Source organism: Heptranchias perlo, chromosome 26, assembly GCF_035084215.1.
Source record: "Heptranchias perlo isolate sHepPer1 chromosome 26, sHepPer1.hap1, whole genome shotgun sequence".
NCBI classification, from domain to species: Eukaryota; Metazoa; Chordata; class Chondrichthyes; order Hexanchiformes; family Hexanchidae; genus Heptranchias; species Heptranchias perlo.
The window spans coordinates 31,715,065-31,730,777 of NC_090350.1; the positions used below are offsets into that span (position 1 = coordinate 31,715,065).

General features: G+C 41.5%; 1 protein-coding gene and 1 long non-coding RNA gene across 4 annotated transcripts in view; one reads left to right on the forward strand and one right to left on the reverse strand.

Moving 5' to 3' along the window:
* LOC137342651 (polycomb protein SCMH1-like) overlaps positions 1-8,542 on the forward strand; it is a 154,989-nt gene extending 146,447 nt beyond the window's left edge. Inside the window, exons 15-17 of one of the 2 annotated variants that reach the window (XR_010967311.1) lie at positions 1,001-1,146; positions 3,642-4,354; positions 7,507-8,542. Coding sequence is in view for 1 of the 2 variants with exons in the window: in XM_068006704.1 (XP_067862805.1) it covers positions 1,001-1,146; positions 3,642-3,767 (272 nt within the window). In the remaining variant the exon portion in view is untranslated. Of the gene's footprint in view, positions 1-1,000; positions 1,147-3,641; positions 7,440-7,506 lie in introns of those variants that run through there. The other variant, XM_068006704.1, reaches the window with a different exon arrangement.
* On the reverse strand, positions 288-15,709 carry LOC137342653 (uncharacterized). Of its 2 annotated transcripts, none has more exons than XR_010967313.1 (3): positions 15,122-15,709; positions 991-1,131; positions 288-363 (listed from the first exon to the last, which is right to left on the reverse strand). It is a non-coding gene; the product is annotated as an uncharacterized lncRNA (long non-coding RNA). The 2 variants fall into 2 exon arrangements; XR_010967312.1 differs by having other exon boundaries at positions 300-363; positions 782-1,131.
* Positions 15,710-15,713: the final 4 nt, after the last annotated feature.

Below are 15,713 nucleotides of genomic sequence, written 5' to 3' on the forward strand. Positions count from 1 at the left end.
CACCCCGCCTGGGGTCTCTGCCGCCCGTCGGGCCCCACCCCGCCTGGGGTCTCTGCCGCCCGTCGGGCCCCACCCCGCCTGGGGTCTCTGCCGCCCGTCGGGCCCCACCCCGCCTGGGGTCTCTGCCGCCCGTCGGGCCCCACCCCGCCTGGGGTCTCTGCCGCCCGTCGGGCCCCACCCCGCCTGGGGTCTCTGCCGCCCGTCGGGCCCCACCCCGCCTGGGGTCTCCGCCGCCCGTCGGGCCCCACCCCGCCTGGGGTCTCCGCCGCCCGTCAGGCCCCACCCCGCCTGGGGTCTCTTCAATGCCACTTTTGAGGGTGGGCACAGGGCTGGTCTTGATGCAGGTCATCACCATATCGGAATCTTTCAAAAGGGCGAGGTAACCAGTAAAATGTCATGTATGTTCTTGACAAGGGGAGAAGAGTTGGCCTGCTCCTTATCCCTACCTTTCACAGGCAGAGGATTATTGAGTGGCCCTCAAGATGCCATACCCCTTAGTTGGCCAATTGTCAGCTTACAACTCCAGAAAGCGGCTGCCTCTCCTTCCTATCTTGTGATGCTTCTCCCAAGACTGGAGTCAGCAACTTTGAGCTTGTTATCTCACATTCCATGTCTGTTCTCAAGCTAATAATTCTGAGGCCCCATTGTCATGTTACGGTTGACCTTTGGCAGTTTGGTTAATACAAAAGGTGATCATATAAATACAGTAACAGTTGCATAACGAAGATACATGTGGTACATTGGGTCAAAATATATATGAGGATACAACAATGCTTCCCACCTGCCAATCGTCATCTATGCTTGATTAATAAAAGGGTGACTACACAAAATACACATGATACCGGTTTGACACGTCGCCGTATAGTCTTTCAGTGGTATCCTCGAAGAAAACTAATTGAGACTCTTCAGTCAAAGTTCGTGGCTTCTGCAAAAATGGGAGCATTCTTGGGGGGACAATGTCCAAAACTATAATGGCTAATTCTTTGTTACCTTTTCCTAGGTTCTGACAGGTTTACGGGAGCACGAGATCCACCTCGTTTAATCAGCAGGGATCCATCCAGTTGGACTGTAGAGGATGTGATGCAGTTTGTTCGAGATGCAGATCCGCAGTCTCTCGGCCCTCACGCAGACCTGTTCCGAAAGCATGTAAGTGTACAGCAATGTATCAGCGCAGGACTGACATCTCCATGGACCATGATGCCAGTGGTCCTGGTAACAATTAACTCTTAAACAACTGAGGTCCAGGCAAAAGACTGTCTCTGGTTTTGTAAACTTTCAGCTCACACCAAATGATGCTTGAACAAACGCGAATATTACAACAATAAAACTACTCAAATGTCAGAAGTGGCTTTGTACTGTAATACCCCAACACCACAAAAATAAAAATTTAGATGACATTTTTAATTGCTTTAACTCTCCCTTGTCCTTGCATCCCTTCCCCCATTCTCTCCTCTTTCCCATTCTCTTATTTTTATTTTCACTTAAATTAGGTAAGGAGAAAAAGTAGAATTAATGTTGTTTCTCTTTTTTTGAAAAAAATCTTAATTAAACTTTATGTTTAACCTTTCTGCTTCCGCCTGGCTCCCATTTTTGGAGATGGGAGCAACTTCTAACAAAAAGAGTTTTGTTTTGCTATAAAAACAACACCAAAGGTTTTTGTTATGCCAGGTGATCGAAGAGCGACGTGGTAGCATCATAAGTCTGACCAGGTTATTCTTGTTTTTTTAAACACGCCACAAAGCACACGTGCATCCAGATAAATAAACTTGCCGTAGCATACGTAGGGTTAAAATCCAAGTGAACTGCTTTTTTTATTATTGCCTGGAGATCACTGAAGTTTAGTCTTTAATGGGAATGCTGGTGAGAGGCATTTTGAGGTACTTAAGTTTTCATAAGAATGACAACTTATTTAAATGACCCAAGCAAGCTAAATCCTCATGGGAACTTTGCTTATAATCATCCTGATTTTCAGAATTACTCAACTTTTTTTTTCCCTTTTTCAGTAAGATTGCAGCAAAGTTAAAACTCTGAAGTGACCAACAGATTTCTCCCCATGACCCTTTCCATGGAAGCTATACGTACAATAGACTGGTTATAAATAATGTTTGTGTTCTCTGATAGTGACCGAGCATAAATGGTGTGTGTTATATCGAAGACCATGGTATATCAGAGTATATCAAAGGCATCTGTTGTAAAGTCTAGAGTGTCAGTGATAGTGTGGAATATTTCAAGTGGGCTATGGTGTTTTGAACATTTATCAGAGATTTAAAAGTATGATCTTCATGTAAAAGTTTGCACCTGAATTTTGCATGGTTATATAAAGGCCTTGAGCTTGATCCCTTATGTTAATTGCTAAGTGCTGACTCCCATTCACCCATGAACACTGCACTGAGTTTGACCATTTGATGTCCCTTTCATCAGTTTGGCAGCTGTTGTGGATTTATGGAGATCTGGTAAATAAAAATCAGTAATCATTGGTTGATTAATGGGATTAAAATAATCTCTTAAGAGTACGGTAGCGTAGTGGTTATATTACTGGACAAGTAAACCAATTAGACTAATGATCCAGAGATTGAAAGTTCAAATCCCACCATGGCAATTTGAATTCAATTTTAAAAATCTTGAAATAAAAAAAACTGGTATCAGTATAAAAAAAGTAAGTGACCATGAAGCTGTCAGATTGTCATTAAAAACCCAACTGGTCCACGAATATCCTTTAGGGAAGGAAACCTGCCGTCCTTACCCAGTCTGGCCTGCATGTGACTCCAGTCCCACACCAATGTGGTTGACTCTAAATTGCCCTCTGAAGTGGCTTAGCAAGCCACTCATTTTAATCAAACCACTATCCAGTGGTTCAAGAAGAAGGCCCATCACCACCACCTTCTCAGGGCAGCTAGGGTTGGGCCATAAATAACATCCTGGCCAGTAAAGCCCACATCCCAAGAATGAATTTTAAAAATGTTCCTGTACCTTTTTATTTTTCCAAAAACAAAGCTTATTGTTCCTGTTCTCCCACAGGTACGTTTCACACTGGTTTATGACATGAGTATCAAGGTTATTGAAAGGCAGACTTCAATACAGTCTGTGGGCTTGACATGCAATGACTCTTAATGAGGTAACATCAACAGCAGCCAATGCCAAATTGACATCCAGCATAAGTTTTGCTGATAAAGCATGTATTCAGGTGATGTGGTGTTGCCTAGCTGTAAGATTAATATAAGTAGATGTCTCTGATCTTCAGAAACCTCAGTAAGTGTCCTTTTTTAACACTGGAAGCAGGTGCACAGTACACTCTTTTCCAATATAAATCACCCAAATAGCTTCAGGACCCAATGTTTCATGGTTTTCCAAGAGCCCCCAGTGCAAAATCTCCAGCCTCCCATTTTAATGTCCTTCCAACAGACCTTGTAAGGATTGATGACATACTTTGGAAGAACTGGAAAAATGGTGCTCATTTTTTATTGATCTTCACTTGAGTGGCACTCTCCCAGCAACCCACTTCAGTATAAAATCACCTTGAGTTATTCCAAGGCTTGGGTTAATTGTGGTGCGTGTTCTTGAGGGTAACTGCTACAAGAAAACCAGCTGATATCGGATCTGATCTGACCAATTGTTCAATTGTACTGTACTTTATATCACAGGAAATTGATGGGAAGGCTTTGATGTTGCTACGGAGCGACATGATGATGAAGTATATGGGACTGAAGCTGGGACCAGCCTTGAAGATTTGCTACCACATCGACAGACTGAAGCAGGGCAAATTCTGAACTTGAACTCAACAAATCCAAAAACTTTGAAACACCAGAATGAGCCACTACCCGCCCCTTACCAAAAGGAACACGTTAATAGGGATTTACTCACTCTGGCTCAGCTTTCAAATGCCATGTGACTTTCTAAGATACCAGCTGAACAGGATTATGGTACTTTGAATCATCGGTGACCTCTGCTATATATTACCTTGATGACAGAAAAAAACCTTGGACTATACCTTTTTTTGTAAAGAGCTACAGCTCACAATGAAGCTTTGGTCCTCTGAATTTTCAGAACTGGATGGGAGATGTTTCTATCCAGTTGGTGTGAAATATTTTAAGAAAAGGCTCCAGAAATTGCTGTTGTGTAGCAGTTGTAATTCTTTTTACCAGTTTGTTTCAGTTATTCATTACTTACTTCTCTTCACAGTAGGATCTGCTGTATGTAGTACAGACATTTGACTGTGATTGGCATTTGCTTGTGACCGAGTAACTCTTTACACAACTCAATCATGTTTCATGCATTTTGAGTGCTGGAAGAAGTCAGTGAGACTCCAAAACAGTGATGAGATGCCTTTTGTGTTTTGCCAGTTTGCTCCAAAGGGGTAAGAAAATTTAACAGTAAGTTAAAGGATTTTTTTATATATATAATGAGCATCTAAACTAAGACTCTCCGAGGAGAAAAGTATGGAAGGTATTGCTCTTTCTTTAATAGCGGAATATCCAGTGTTCTTTTTGTAGCAAGAACCTGATTTCTGTACTACAACACTATGTACAGACTCCTTTTTGTTTGTTCAGTTGCTTTATTTTATCGTTTCTTCATTTTGTTACCAAGTCTGAATTTTTGTACAAAACAAAACCATGTAGCAGAATTGAACATGTAGCATTTGTGGTTTGCAAACTTTTACATATGGCACCTATTCAGTTGGAGTTGTTAATAATATAGACCAAGTTAATTGGAGGAAATCCATTAAGTGGCCTATTTTTAAAAATTCTATTAACTTTTATTTTCTTTTGCCAATTCTTTGCGTTTTCCCCCGCCCCCGCCCCCTCCTTTTCTCCCCTCCACCTGAAGGTGGTTGCTGGGGTATGGTTCCATGGGTGCTGGTTGCCCTCCGGTACCTTGCCTGAGTGGTCATTTTTTTTACGTTGGCAAGCTATCAAATCATGGGAATATTGAAGCCAAGCTCGATCCTACCCTCACCCAACATTTACACTTTCCAGCGGGAGACACCGGTTACCAATCGGGAAGGGGAACTGATTTTTCACGTTGCTAACCCAGGGCACTAAAACCCATTGTAAAATGGTGACTACCATCCCAGCTGAGATGGGCGAATTCAGCTCAGACTGGAATTCATACCTGGGTCCTTCTACTTTGTATGACTCAGTTACACATAGGTTTAATCGATTAAACTATCAGGGAAAACTGAATGACCTGTTTCTATTGAATTATGTGATGATTCCAATATTACATAGAATTGCATAGAATGTACAGCACAGAAACAGGCCATTCGGCCCAACTGGTCCATGCCAGTGTTTCCACACGAGCCTCCTCCCACCCCTCTTCATCTAACTCATCATCATAACCTTCTATTCCTTTCTCCCTCACGTGTTTCTCTCGCTTCCCCTTAAATGCGTTTATGCTTTTCAGCTCAACTACTCCTTGTGGTAGCGAGTTCCAGAGACTAGTTCACAGAGAACTTTAGAGGGAGGAGGAGCTGGTCATTTTAGGCGATTTAATCACGTGAACACTATCCAGAATAAGAGGAACTCATTTAACTCCATAGTTTGTTGCTTGGTTGCTTTCATTTACTTTTTATTTACTTTTATTGAGAAATATTACAAGGGCTGATTTGTACTTAAGTATTGAGCAGGACAAGTGAGTTGTTTCTCACCCACTGCTGAAGGGCTTAGCTGCTATCCCAAAAATCCCCTCCACACAAGCGGAGAGTTAAAGTTCCAGTAACCTCAAGGCCAAAAATAGAACCTGATGTAGAAGTGAATTAAAAGGCTGGAATGAAGTTTTGCCTCCAGATCAATGGACAGCCATCACCTTTAGTACCTTCCAGAAGAAACAAAAGTAATTTATACAATACGTGATCTTAAATAAATAGAATAATCTTCATTTATCTCGCAGATCACTCACCGTATCTCAAATCTGAGTTTGGTTGTTTTCAAAATTACTATAGTTAGCTTATCCATATCCTTTTCCCCTCCTCCCCCATTTTATTCTCATCTTATGACGTCGCCAATCCCAAGATCTACGACCAAGTAAAATATGTTCTGTTTTTTGACCAGAGACACTTCAGATTCAGTTCTTATCCCTGGATGGGGATTTTGAGTATTGTAGCTTGAATGCCTGGTACGGGTGGAGTTGGAGAGAAATGATCCAGAAGGTCTTGGGTCTGGAATAAATTCCACATTCCACATGTGTGAGATAAGTGGTCTATTCCATGTCTTATTTTTTAAGGCCAGGTGTTGTATAAATGATTTCTATTTAAGGCTGCACCAGGTGGAAGGTATTATTAAAGATAATGGTGTTCATTTTCTAATTGCCATACAAGCATCGAGTAGATGGTGAACTTCAGGCTTTGAAAGAGAACCTTTTATTTCTCCCTATGTGGTCTATGTACTGTATACTCCCTCCTGATTTGTCATGGCTTCTCCCTAAAAGAATTGTGGGTACATTTCACTGAGGACCCTTACTTCTGTAAAATCCACAACATTCTACTCATGACCTCCCGTCAACTGCCTAATTGAGAACAAATGTCACTCTAGAAAGGAGTTAGCACAGAAATAACCAGATAATTCATGATCTGTAGCAAAAAAATATTGTCATGGCAACCAATGAGGCCTAGGTGAGTGCTGACCACAGAAAGAAGAAACTACCCCTAAAATGATCACCATAATTTGGGTATAAATGAGTAACATAAATGAAAGGAATAACTTAACCGCCAGGGCTGAATTCCTTTCTTAAATGAATGAAAAGGTGTTTTGGTTTCGACAGATCAGTGTTGATCTGAGAGTAAAGCTGGTCCTATCATGATTACCCCTAAATCCTAGATAAACACACAAAACTTCATTGTCTCACATTCAACTGCAGGTTTGGTGTGTGTACAAAGAGGATTTCCATTTTTTTTTGTTGCAGTGTGATGCAAGAAAAAATAAAAGGATCTGAGGGATGCTTTGTCTTTAGCCAATCAGACCAGCTGTAACCTGTGATAACCAAAAGAAAGATCTGTTAAAGGCTGAATATCCTGCTACCATAATGTGATAGTGTCATTGTCCACAAGTGTGATTAACTGCAGAGAAAGCCTCTAGCCGTTAATTATTAATAAGGAATGGTCTGTGCTACGTGACCTTTACCAGTATACATTTTAAAATCAAATGCCTAGAATAAGACAGTAATCTATTGACTGTGTATAACTGAGGTTCTTTTATGGATAAGGCGATTGTGCAAGCTCTGGCGTTCTGCTTGGGAGTGCAGTTTGCCAGGCACTGCCTATGGTAGAACACTAATCCAGGAGCAAACTATTGCATTCTCTGTCTCACAACAGCCCCTGGTATGTATGACTCCTGTCATGCATGGTCACTGGTGTGACGTACTTGGTTTAACAAACATGTCAGTTTGTGCATTGAATATCAGTACACACCTTTGTTCATGAAATAAACCAATAATTTATTGTAAAATCTGTTACTGAGTTACTCCCATATTTTCAGTTGCTATTTTGGTTTAATTTGTCTTCTCCCATCACAGGGTATAATTCCTGGATGTTTACAGCCCCTTACACCCAGCATATCACCCAATTGATTATTCGTCCTATGCGAGCCAGTGTCAACTGGCTAATTGACTATGGAGAGCATCACAGCTGAGCCTGATGCTACCCTTGCCCAACATCTACATATATGCACTTTTCAGCTTCGAGCACTAGACAGCAATGAGGAGCTGCGTCCCTCAAAGGTATTTTTTTTGTGTCCCCCCTCCTCCCTAACGCAGGGGCACTGATAATTTGTATTGTCACCACTGCCACATCTGTGGACTTCACCCAACTCTGTACAAACTAGGGACTGAATCTGGCACTTTCCTTGTCTATATAACTTGATCTATTGTTACACTGGTGTGCAAGTTGCTGCACTGTATACCATAGATCTATATATGTGAAGCTATGATTTGTATACCAGATTTTACAGTGATGGTTGTACAGCAACCATCACTAATATAACCATGATAACTTGTACAGCAATTCTGAAAAAAATGTTTGGAAACCTATTGTACTGTTTCCCTAACCAAGAAAGTGGTAGCTAGCCCAGATCAGGTCTCTGCCAGTGCTGCTCTTGTACATATGGATCAAGAGGTAGATGATGAGCAGGAGACTGCATTGATTAACTTGCCCTCTGTTTTTTGATTTCCCTTCTGCTAAAGAATTGGTTCTTATATACTTAATACTTCCCTCCCCATCACTATGGAGGTCAACTACAATTGTAAGCATCACACAGGGGGCAATAGTGGGATTGCCCAAGGTGCAATGTTCAAGTGGTACCACCAGATCACCTACCCCTGAGTTAAGGGCTCTTCCTTGAACAGAAATCCCAGGTTTCGCGTGTTGGTTTTGTTTGTCATTATTGTCTTTACTGCTGGAAAGATTTTTAAGGACCTCTTCAATCTCTTCAGTTCTTGCTGAGCTTGTTATCAATTGTTTCTGACCTGTATCCCGATGACCTTTTACCTGCTCACACTTTGCAGCCCTGCTGTTTTTACAGGGCTCTAATAAAACAAATAAATAACTTAAAAATTTTGGTAGGAACTCTGTTCCATCATGTGGCCATAATCCACACTTGAGTGTGATGTTTGGTGATCCTTGGCAGTTCTCTCATCCCTCGCCGCAAATCTGACTTAGGAGCCCCACCGTTGCTCCTTTCAAATAGTTCCTCTGTTGGAGATTGAGCTTTAAGCACAGACCCTAATTTATGCTGCATTTTAGTTCCATACTATTGGAATTTTGGAACCAATATGATTTGGAAAAAAAAGTGTACTACCCACTGTTATACTCCTGATTGTTTTTTGAATGAATGAATGAAGTATGTTGTCCCTTGAACACGGTTAACAGTTTAAAACAACACCGTTCATAGGGTGAGTGGTGTGATCTATGGTACAATGGTTCCAGGTAGGGTTTCAAAGCCATCCTAGATCTGAATAAAAGACTGACTGACTGAATTCTCATCGAATTAACTTTGGCAATCACCATTCATCTGTAAAGTACAATGTTCATTTCTGAATGGTGCAAAACAATGAACTGATCCCTTATTTCATAAATGTAGTGCCAGCAACAAATGCATACCACCAGAAATCCATACTCTTCAGATCAATGGGCTCACCCAGACATGGGTGGAGTCTCTCTGTATCAGGTTTATTCACTAAGGGCCACAATCTCAAATATATCTCTTCATTTCCCTAGTGATAACAGCAACATTCCAGAGTCAAGGACTGCAGATAAGGCTGAGAGACACACGATGCAGCACATTTGCTGAGGGCCACAGGTGACTAGCAGGTGGACTGCAGGAATGCCAATAATGAAGAACTGTTATTTTTTATAAAGTGCTGTTGTGGTTTTTTTTTAACAGTTTGACAAATAAGTTAGTCTGCTTTATGGTATTACAGGCATAACACAATAGATAAATGCCAGAATCTTACGGCTTCTTACAGAAGCACGAGGCTGTTATAATGAGAATGCCTCACTCTTACTCAGATTTGTTAATAAAGGGCACAGATAAATCTTAGTTATGACATTTCAAGGGTTTTGAGAGTTTTTCTAAGTGTGAATGTCCTGTACTGCAGGCCTGAATGTGCTGGACTATTGTTTCACAAAGTGAAAGGGAAGCATTGACTGTTCTTCTATCCATCCCATGAGCTGTTTTTTTTGGGCCTGTCACGTGGTGTCGATTGTTAAATGGTTAATTACAGTTGGCTGTCATGTTTTTATTTGTGAACACAAACTTATTGGGCTGCATAATGATCACTAATACAAACGGAATAAATACTACTAGCAGACCACTGAAAAGGAGCAAAGCAACTGGAAGATTGGCTGCCAAAAACTTACACAGTTTAGTGCATCATAAGCACCACTACACAAACTCCCAAACTGATTAGAATTCCTACATCTCCAGCTTTAATCTTTAAAGCTGGACAGGGTGTTGACTGTGACTAGTCCAAGGCAGAGTTTCATCTGTGATTTAAGGGATATACTGCATTTCACGATTTCCAATTTCTTAAATCTTTTAAGTTGTTATGACCAACCAATTTTTACAACCATTATACAATTTACAACCATTTGGAGTAATGAATTACATTTTGTAATCAGAAAACCTGTTGGGTGTGAACTTATTTTATTAAAGGGGCAGTGTATTCTATTGAATCATTACATACTCTTAAATGTTATACAGGCAGACATCTGTAAAAAGAAAACAGACTTGCATTTATATAGTACCTTTCACGGCCTCAGGAGGTCATAAGGCCAGGATGCCCCAAAGCAATTTACAGACAATGAAGAACATTTGAAGTATATTCACTGTTGTAATGTAGTAAACAAAGCAGGCAGATTGTGCACAGCAAGGTCCCACAAACAGCAATTTGATAATGACCAAATAATCTGTTCAGGACACTGGGGAGAACTCCTCTGCTCTTCAAAATAGTCATGATGTGGAGATGCCGGTGATGGACTGGGGTGGACAAATGTAAGGAATCTTACAACACCAGGTTATAGTCCAACAAATTTATTTTAAAATCACAAGCTTTCGGAGATTATCCCCTTCGTCAGATGAATGAGTGAAAAGGTTCTCAAATCGCATATCTTATACTATGTTGGGACAGCATCACACCAATCAAAAGGTGTCGTTGTTATTCAAACAGGCCAGTCACGGAGAACAGCACGTCCCAGTACACCAGATACATCGACGACATTTTCTTCCTATGGACCCACGGCGAAGAATCACTGAAGAGACTACACGATAACATCAACAAGTTCCATCCCACCATCAAACTCACCATGGACTACTCCTCAGAATCGGTTTCTTTCTTGGACACACAAATCTCCATCAAAGACGGGCACCTCAGCACCTCACTCTACCGCAAGCCCACGGACAACCTCACGATGCTCCACTTTTCCAGCTTCCACCCCAACCACGTCAAAGAGGCCATCCCCTATGGACAGGCCCTACGAATACACAGGATCTGCTCAGACGAGGAGGAACGCGATGGACACCTACAGACGCTGAAAGACGCCCTCGTAAGAACGGGATATGACGCTCGACTTGTCGATCGACAGTTCCGACGGGCCACAGCGAAGAATCGCATAGACCTCCTCAGAAGACTAACACGGGACGCAACCAACAGAGTATCCTTCGTCGTCCAGTACTTCCCTGGAGCGGAGAAACTACACCATGTTCTCCGCAGCCTTCAACATGTCATCGATGACGACGAACACCTCGCTAAGGCCATCCCCACGCCTCCACTGCTCGCCTTTAAACAGCCACCCAACCTCAAACAGACCATCGTTCGCAGCAAGTTACCCAGTTTTCAGGAGAACAGCGTCCACGACACCACACAACCCTGCCACGGCAACCTCTGCAAGACATGCCAGATCATCGACACGGATACCACCATCACACGAGAGGACACCACCCACCAGGTACATGGTTCATACTCCTGTGACTCGGCCAACGTTGTCTACCTCATACGTTGCAGGAAAGGATGCCCCGGAGCATGGTACATTGGCGAGACCATGCAGACGCTGCGACAACGGATGAACGGACACCGCGCAACAATCGCCAGACAGGAGGGTTCCCTCCCAGTCGGGGAACACTTTAGCAGTCAAGGACATTCAGCCACCGATCTTCGGGTAAGCGTTCTCCAAGGCGGCCTTCGAGACACACGACAACGCAAAATCGTCGAGCAGAAGTTGATAGCCAAGTTCCGCACCCATGAGGACGGCCTCAACCGGGATCTTGGGTTCATGTCACGCTACACGTAACCCCACCAGCAAAAAGGGGGAAAAAAATTATATGTTTTTTAATATTCTCTCTCTGCTATTTTGAGTTTCTTTCTGCCTGCCTGTGTAATAGACACAATGTATATCCAGTGTACTGGGACGTGCTGTTCTCCGTGACTGGCCTGTTTGAATAACAACAACACCTTTTGATTGGTGTGATGCTGTCCCAACATAGTATAAGATATGCGATTTGAGAACCTTTTCACTCATTCATCTGACGAAGGGGATAATCTCCGAAAGCTTGTGATTTTAAAATAAATTTGTTGGACTATAACCTGGTGTTGTAAGTTCCCTTCAAAATAGTGCCATGGGATCTTTTACATCCATCTGAGAGGGCAGATGGGACCTCTGTTTAACATCTCATCCGAAAGACAGCACCTCCAACAATGCAAGGCTCCCTCAGTACTGCACTGGAGTGACAGCCTAGATTTTGTGCTCAAATCTCTGGAGTGGGACCTGCACCCACAACCTTCTGACTCAGAGGTGAGAGTGGTACTAACCGAGCCACAGCTGACACCTGTACTTTTTATTTTTTTTAATGCCAGTTATTGTATGGTGACCAGTCTTGGCATGACTACCTAGTTATACTACTGTTTTTGTGTCAATGCACATACAAACCACCTTCATGTCAATGATGTGATATTAGTGGGCCCTAGTTCATGCCTTAACATTGCCAGTGCAGGTGGGCATGGAAACATCATGTGACATCATGAAGTATTGTTAACTCTGCTGCTCCTCGCTGTGATGTGACCAGATGTTATTCCACACAAATAGGATGTTCCTAACTGTCTATGCATGAAAGTTTTAGTTTAAGTTTAAAACATCCAAAAGGCAACTGAGAGCCGTTGTTTGACAAATTACTTCCCTTTATAACAAATAGAAGTTGTGGTACAATTACGTGTGGTACACCTTCCCTTTAATTTGACAATCATACTAGTATTTGTTTCCAATTGGAAACATAATGTGATAGTGTCATTGTAGAGTAAACAACGTGTTAAAACAGTGCAAACCAGAGTTCTCTAACCCCAGGCCTGCATGCCCTGGCAATCCGGACCTCAAAGTTGAGGCAACTCTGACTTATTTGCATCTGTTTGTCATTTGCTGGTTTGTTCTGTTTTGAGTTTTTATTGACTGAGCTCTTTTTAAAGTACTTGTGCTTCCTTGACAAATAGATCCTAAATCAAAACATCATTCCCTGTTGGTATCAGCAATTTGATATGCAAATTCGAGAACCTTAATGTAAGTTTTAAATGTGACTGACCAGGATAGAGTGCACTATGACTGCCAGCCCCGCGGGGAGATATAGACTCAGTGTGTGAAGGGCAGGTCAGTAGAGGGGAGGATGGGGGCGATACAGCAGAGCGATTCACTCATGATTAAAATCCAATCATTTAATTGTACGTTGGGTGTTTGTTCTAATGGATTGTTTAATGTATTTTATTGACGAATATTTCTCGACACAAATCCGAATTTTGCACTAGTGAGCATTTTTTAAAAGAGATTTCTAAAATTTACGAATTTGGAACAATTAAATCCTAATATGAGCCAAATTCACAGCTAGATCCAGAATTACTTCAATTGCGGTTTGTGTTTGGATCTGTACTGAAATAAAACTGGTTGATTTTTCTTTAAAGTTCAAATTTTCTTACAGTCATCTACTTGTTCATTCGTAAAACTAAACCCTATGCGCAGTTTTTTAAAAATAAAATTTAAAAATGGACTGGCTGGAAATGGAATCCTTAGGTTATTACTGAATCTGTGACACATAGTCGTACTGGCACTGTTTCAAACTGCACCAGAACAAGAGGCCCGGTTCTGAATATCCCGGGATAGCTGCAAGTGCGGGGCTGCCGGGGGTTGTGTGTGTAATTCTACAGAATCCATGGGACTAATGCTACCTTGGGATTTACTAACCTGCTGCTAAGGTTAAACATCGAGAAAAGCGGAGACACAAAACAAATGGGAAATGTCCCAGCTCTTTGTATTTTAATTTCATGTTTCCAGCTTTTCTGTCCATCCTTAAAATGTATATTTGTTTTGAAACTATGCCCTTAACAGGAAAGTGTTGATAAATCATCCAGTGAAACCTTTTGCCTTAATTCTGTTTAACTGTTATATTTTAATAAAACACGAAGGGGATGAGACCTGTTTTATGAGCGGGTTGAGTCCAAATTGTCGAGACCGTTCGGTGAAGCGAGTGGTGTTTGTGGCAATCGTTTAAAACTGTGTTTAGAAATGTCAACAATTCTCTGTCACGTCGCCCAGCCCCGCACATTGCCCCATATTTTGTCTCCTCTGTGCTACAGCGATCGAATTGTTAAGTAACACTGGACTTACACACTTAGGGACCTGCCCGTAGTACCAGAATACTGACTTGATTTTCTACATTACCAAAAGCTTCCAGGGATGCTGTTTTAGTTTGAATTACAAAACGAAGCATCTTTCAATCTCCTTGCTGATGTACACAACATATACTAAGAGGTGTATCTGTCACTCATTTAAACAGACATAAAAATCAGAAGCATTTATATCCAATGTTATTACAAAACTTGTTGATAAAATATTAGCAATTAAACTCTCATTTCTTATTGTTTTACGATCGTGGCTGTTCATGTTTAAGTGGAATTGCCCTTTTGCTCCTTGTGGTGAGAGTTGTGCTTTAGACCATGTTGCTAACAAGAAACACGTTGGTTTTGTCTGTAAATGGATTATCAAAAACATGTTTAAGACTAAAACAATCGGACGGTGGCGTGCGAACTGGATCTAGGCTACGGTGCTCAAAACATCGACCACAATCTCCAGCCAATCCTTTCTGATTATCGAATGCAACAGAATTGTCCATTATCCCAAGTGGGGAACTTGCCCAGTCCAAACCCTGAATCAGAGGCAGGAGATGACACTCTCCACGTTAACAGATGCAATCCAAGTGTCCGGTCAACGAGCGATTGGGAAGGTTTTCCCTTCTTATTTTCCGATTAATATACTAGCATCTAATTGTGTATTCCAGCACACACACCAGAAGCTTATAGGATTGTTCACGATTGCCATTTGTTTCCGAAACTATTGAGCAGGGGGCAAAAATAAATCGTTTAAAATCTTTCTGGAAATTTGGCATTATTCAAGATTTCTATCAGGTCACTGGATTGTTGAGGAATGGACTCTTTTGCTAGTACACGTATTGATCAGTAAAATGGTATTGAGAAGGGATCGAGTCTACTATATTTAAAAAACCTGAAAGTAAATATGCCCAACAATTTATAGAGAAATGGGCAAAATATACCAATCATTTGTATCAAACGAGGCTGAAGGGTCACGTTTATAGCTCACCTCGAGTCTCAATTGAGATGAATCTTGACGGTTTGGTTCAAATCTTTGATGAGGACCTTGTAGTTACCACGGCAATAACAATTGGTGTCAACTGTACAGTATTTGTACTCGATGATTCACACTCCTCCAAATCGGGTTTAATGTAATTGCTTCAAAGAAACGTGAATACTTTGCATTGCATGTTGTGGAGTTTAATCGCGGTGCCGTTTAAAATGAGCCAAGTCACGCTGTTTTGATGGGTTTAAATTACATCAGTCCCCTACATCATGCCTTACGGCCCTTTATTACATCAGGTCACAAATATAATTTTTATTTAAAAAGAAAATCACTCACAGACCGTAAAAAAAAACACCGATGATAAAGGTATTTCTGGTCTCTCTGACGTGGAAGTGCATTTTGTTGTCACAATGGAGTTAGGCATCAATATTGTGCAATTATAGTCTTAAGCAACAGATCAAGACGGTGGGCAAAAAGTAGATTGTAAGGAGTCTGGCTGACTGGATGATCCAGTGGTAGTAATGGACTTTGGACACGTTTGGAAATGTGTCATTTTTCAGATAGTTCTATATCCATAGCGAGGTTTTTAAATTAA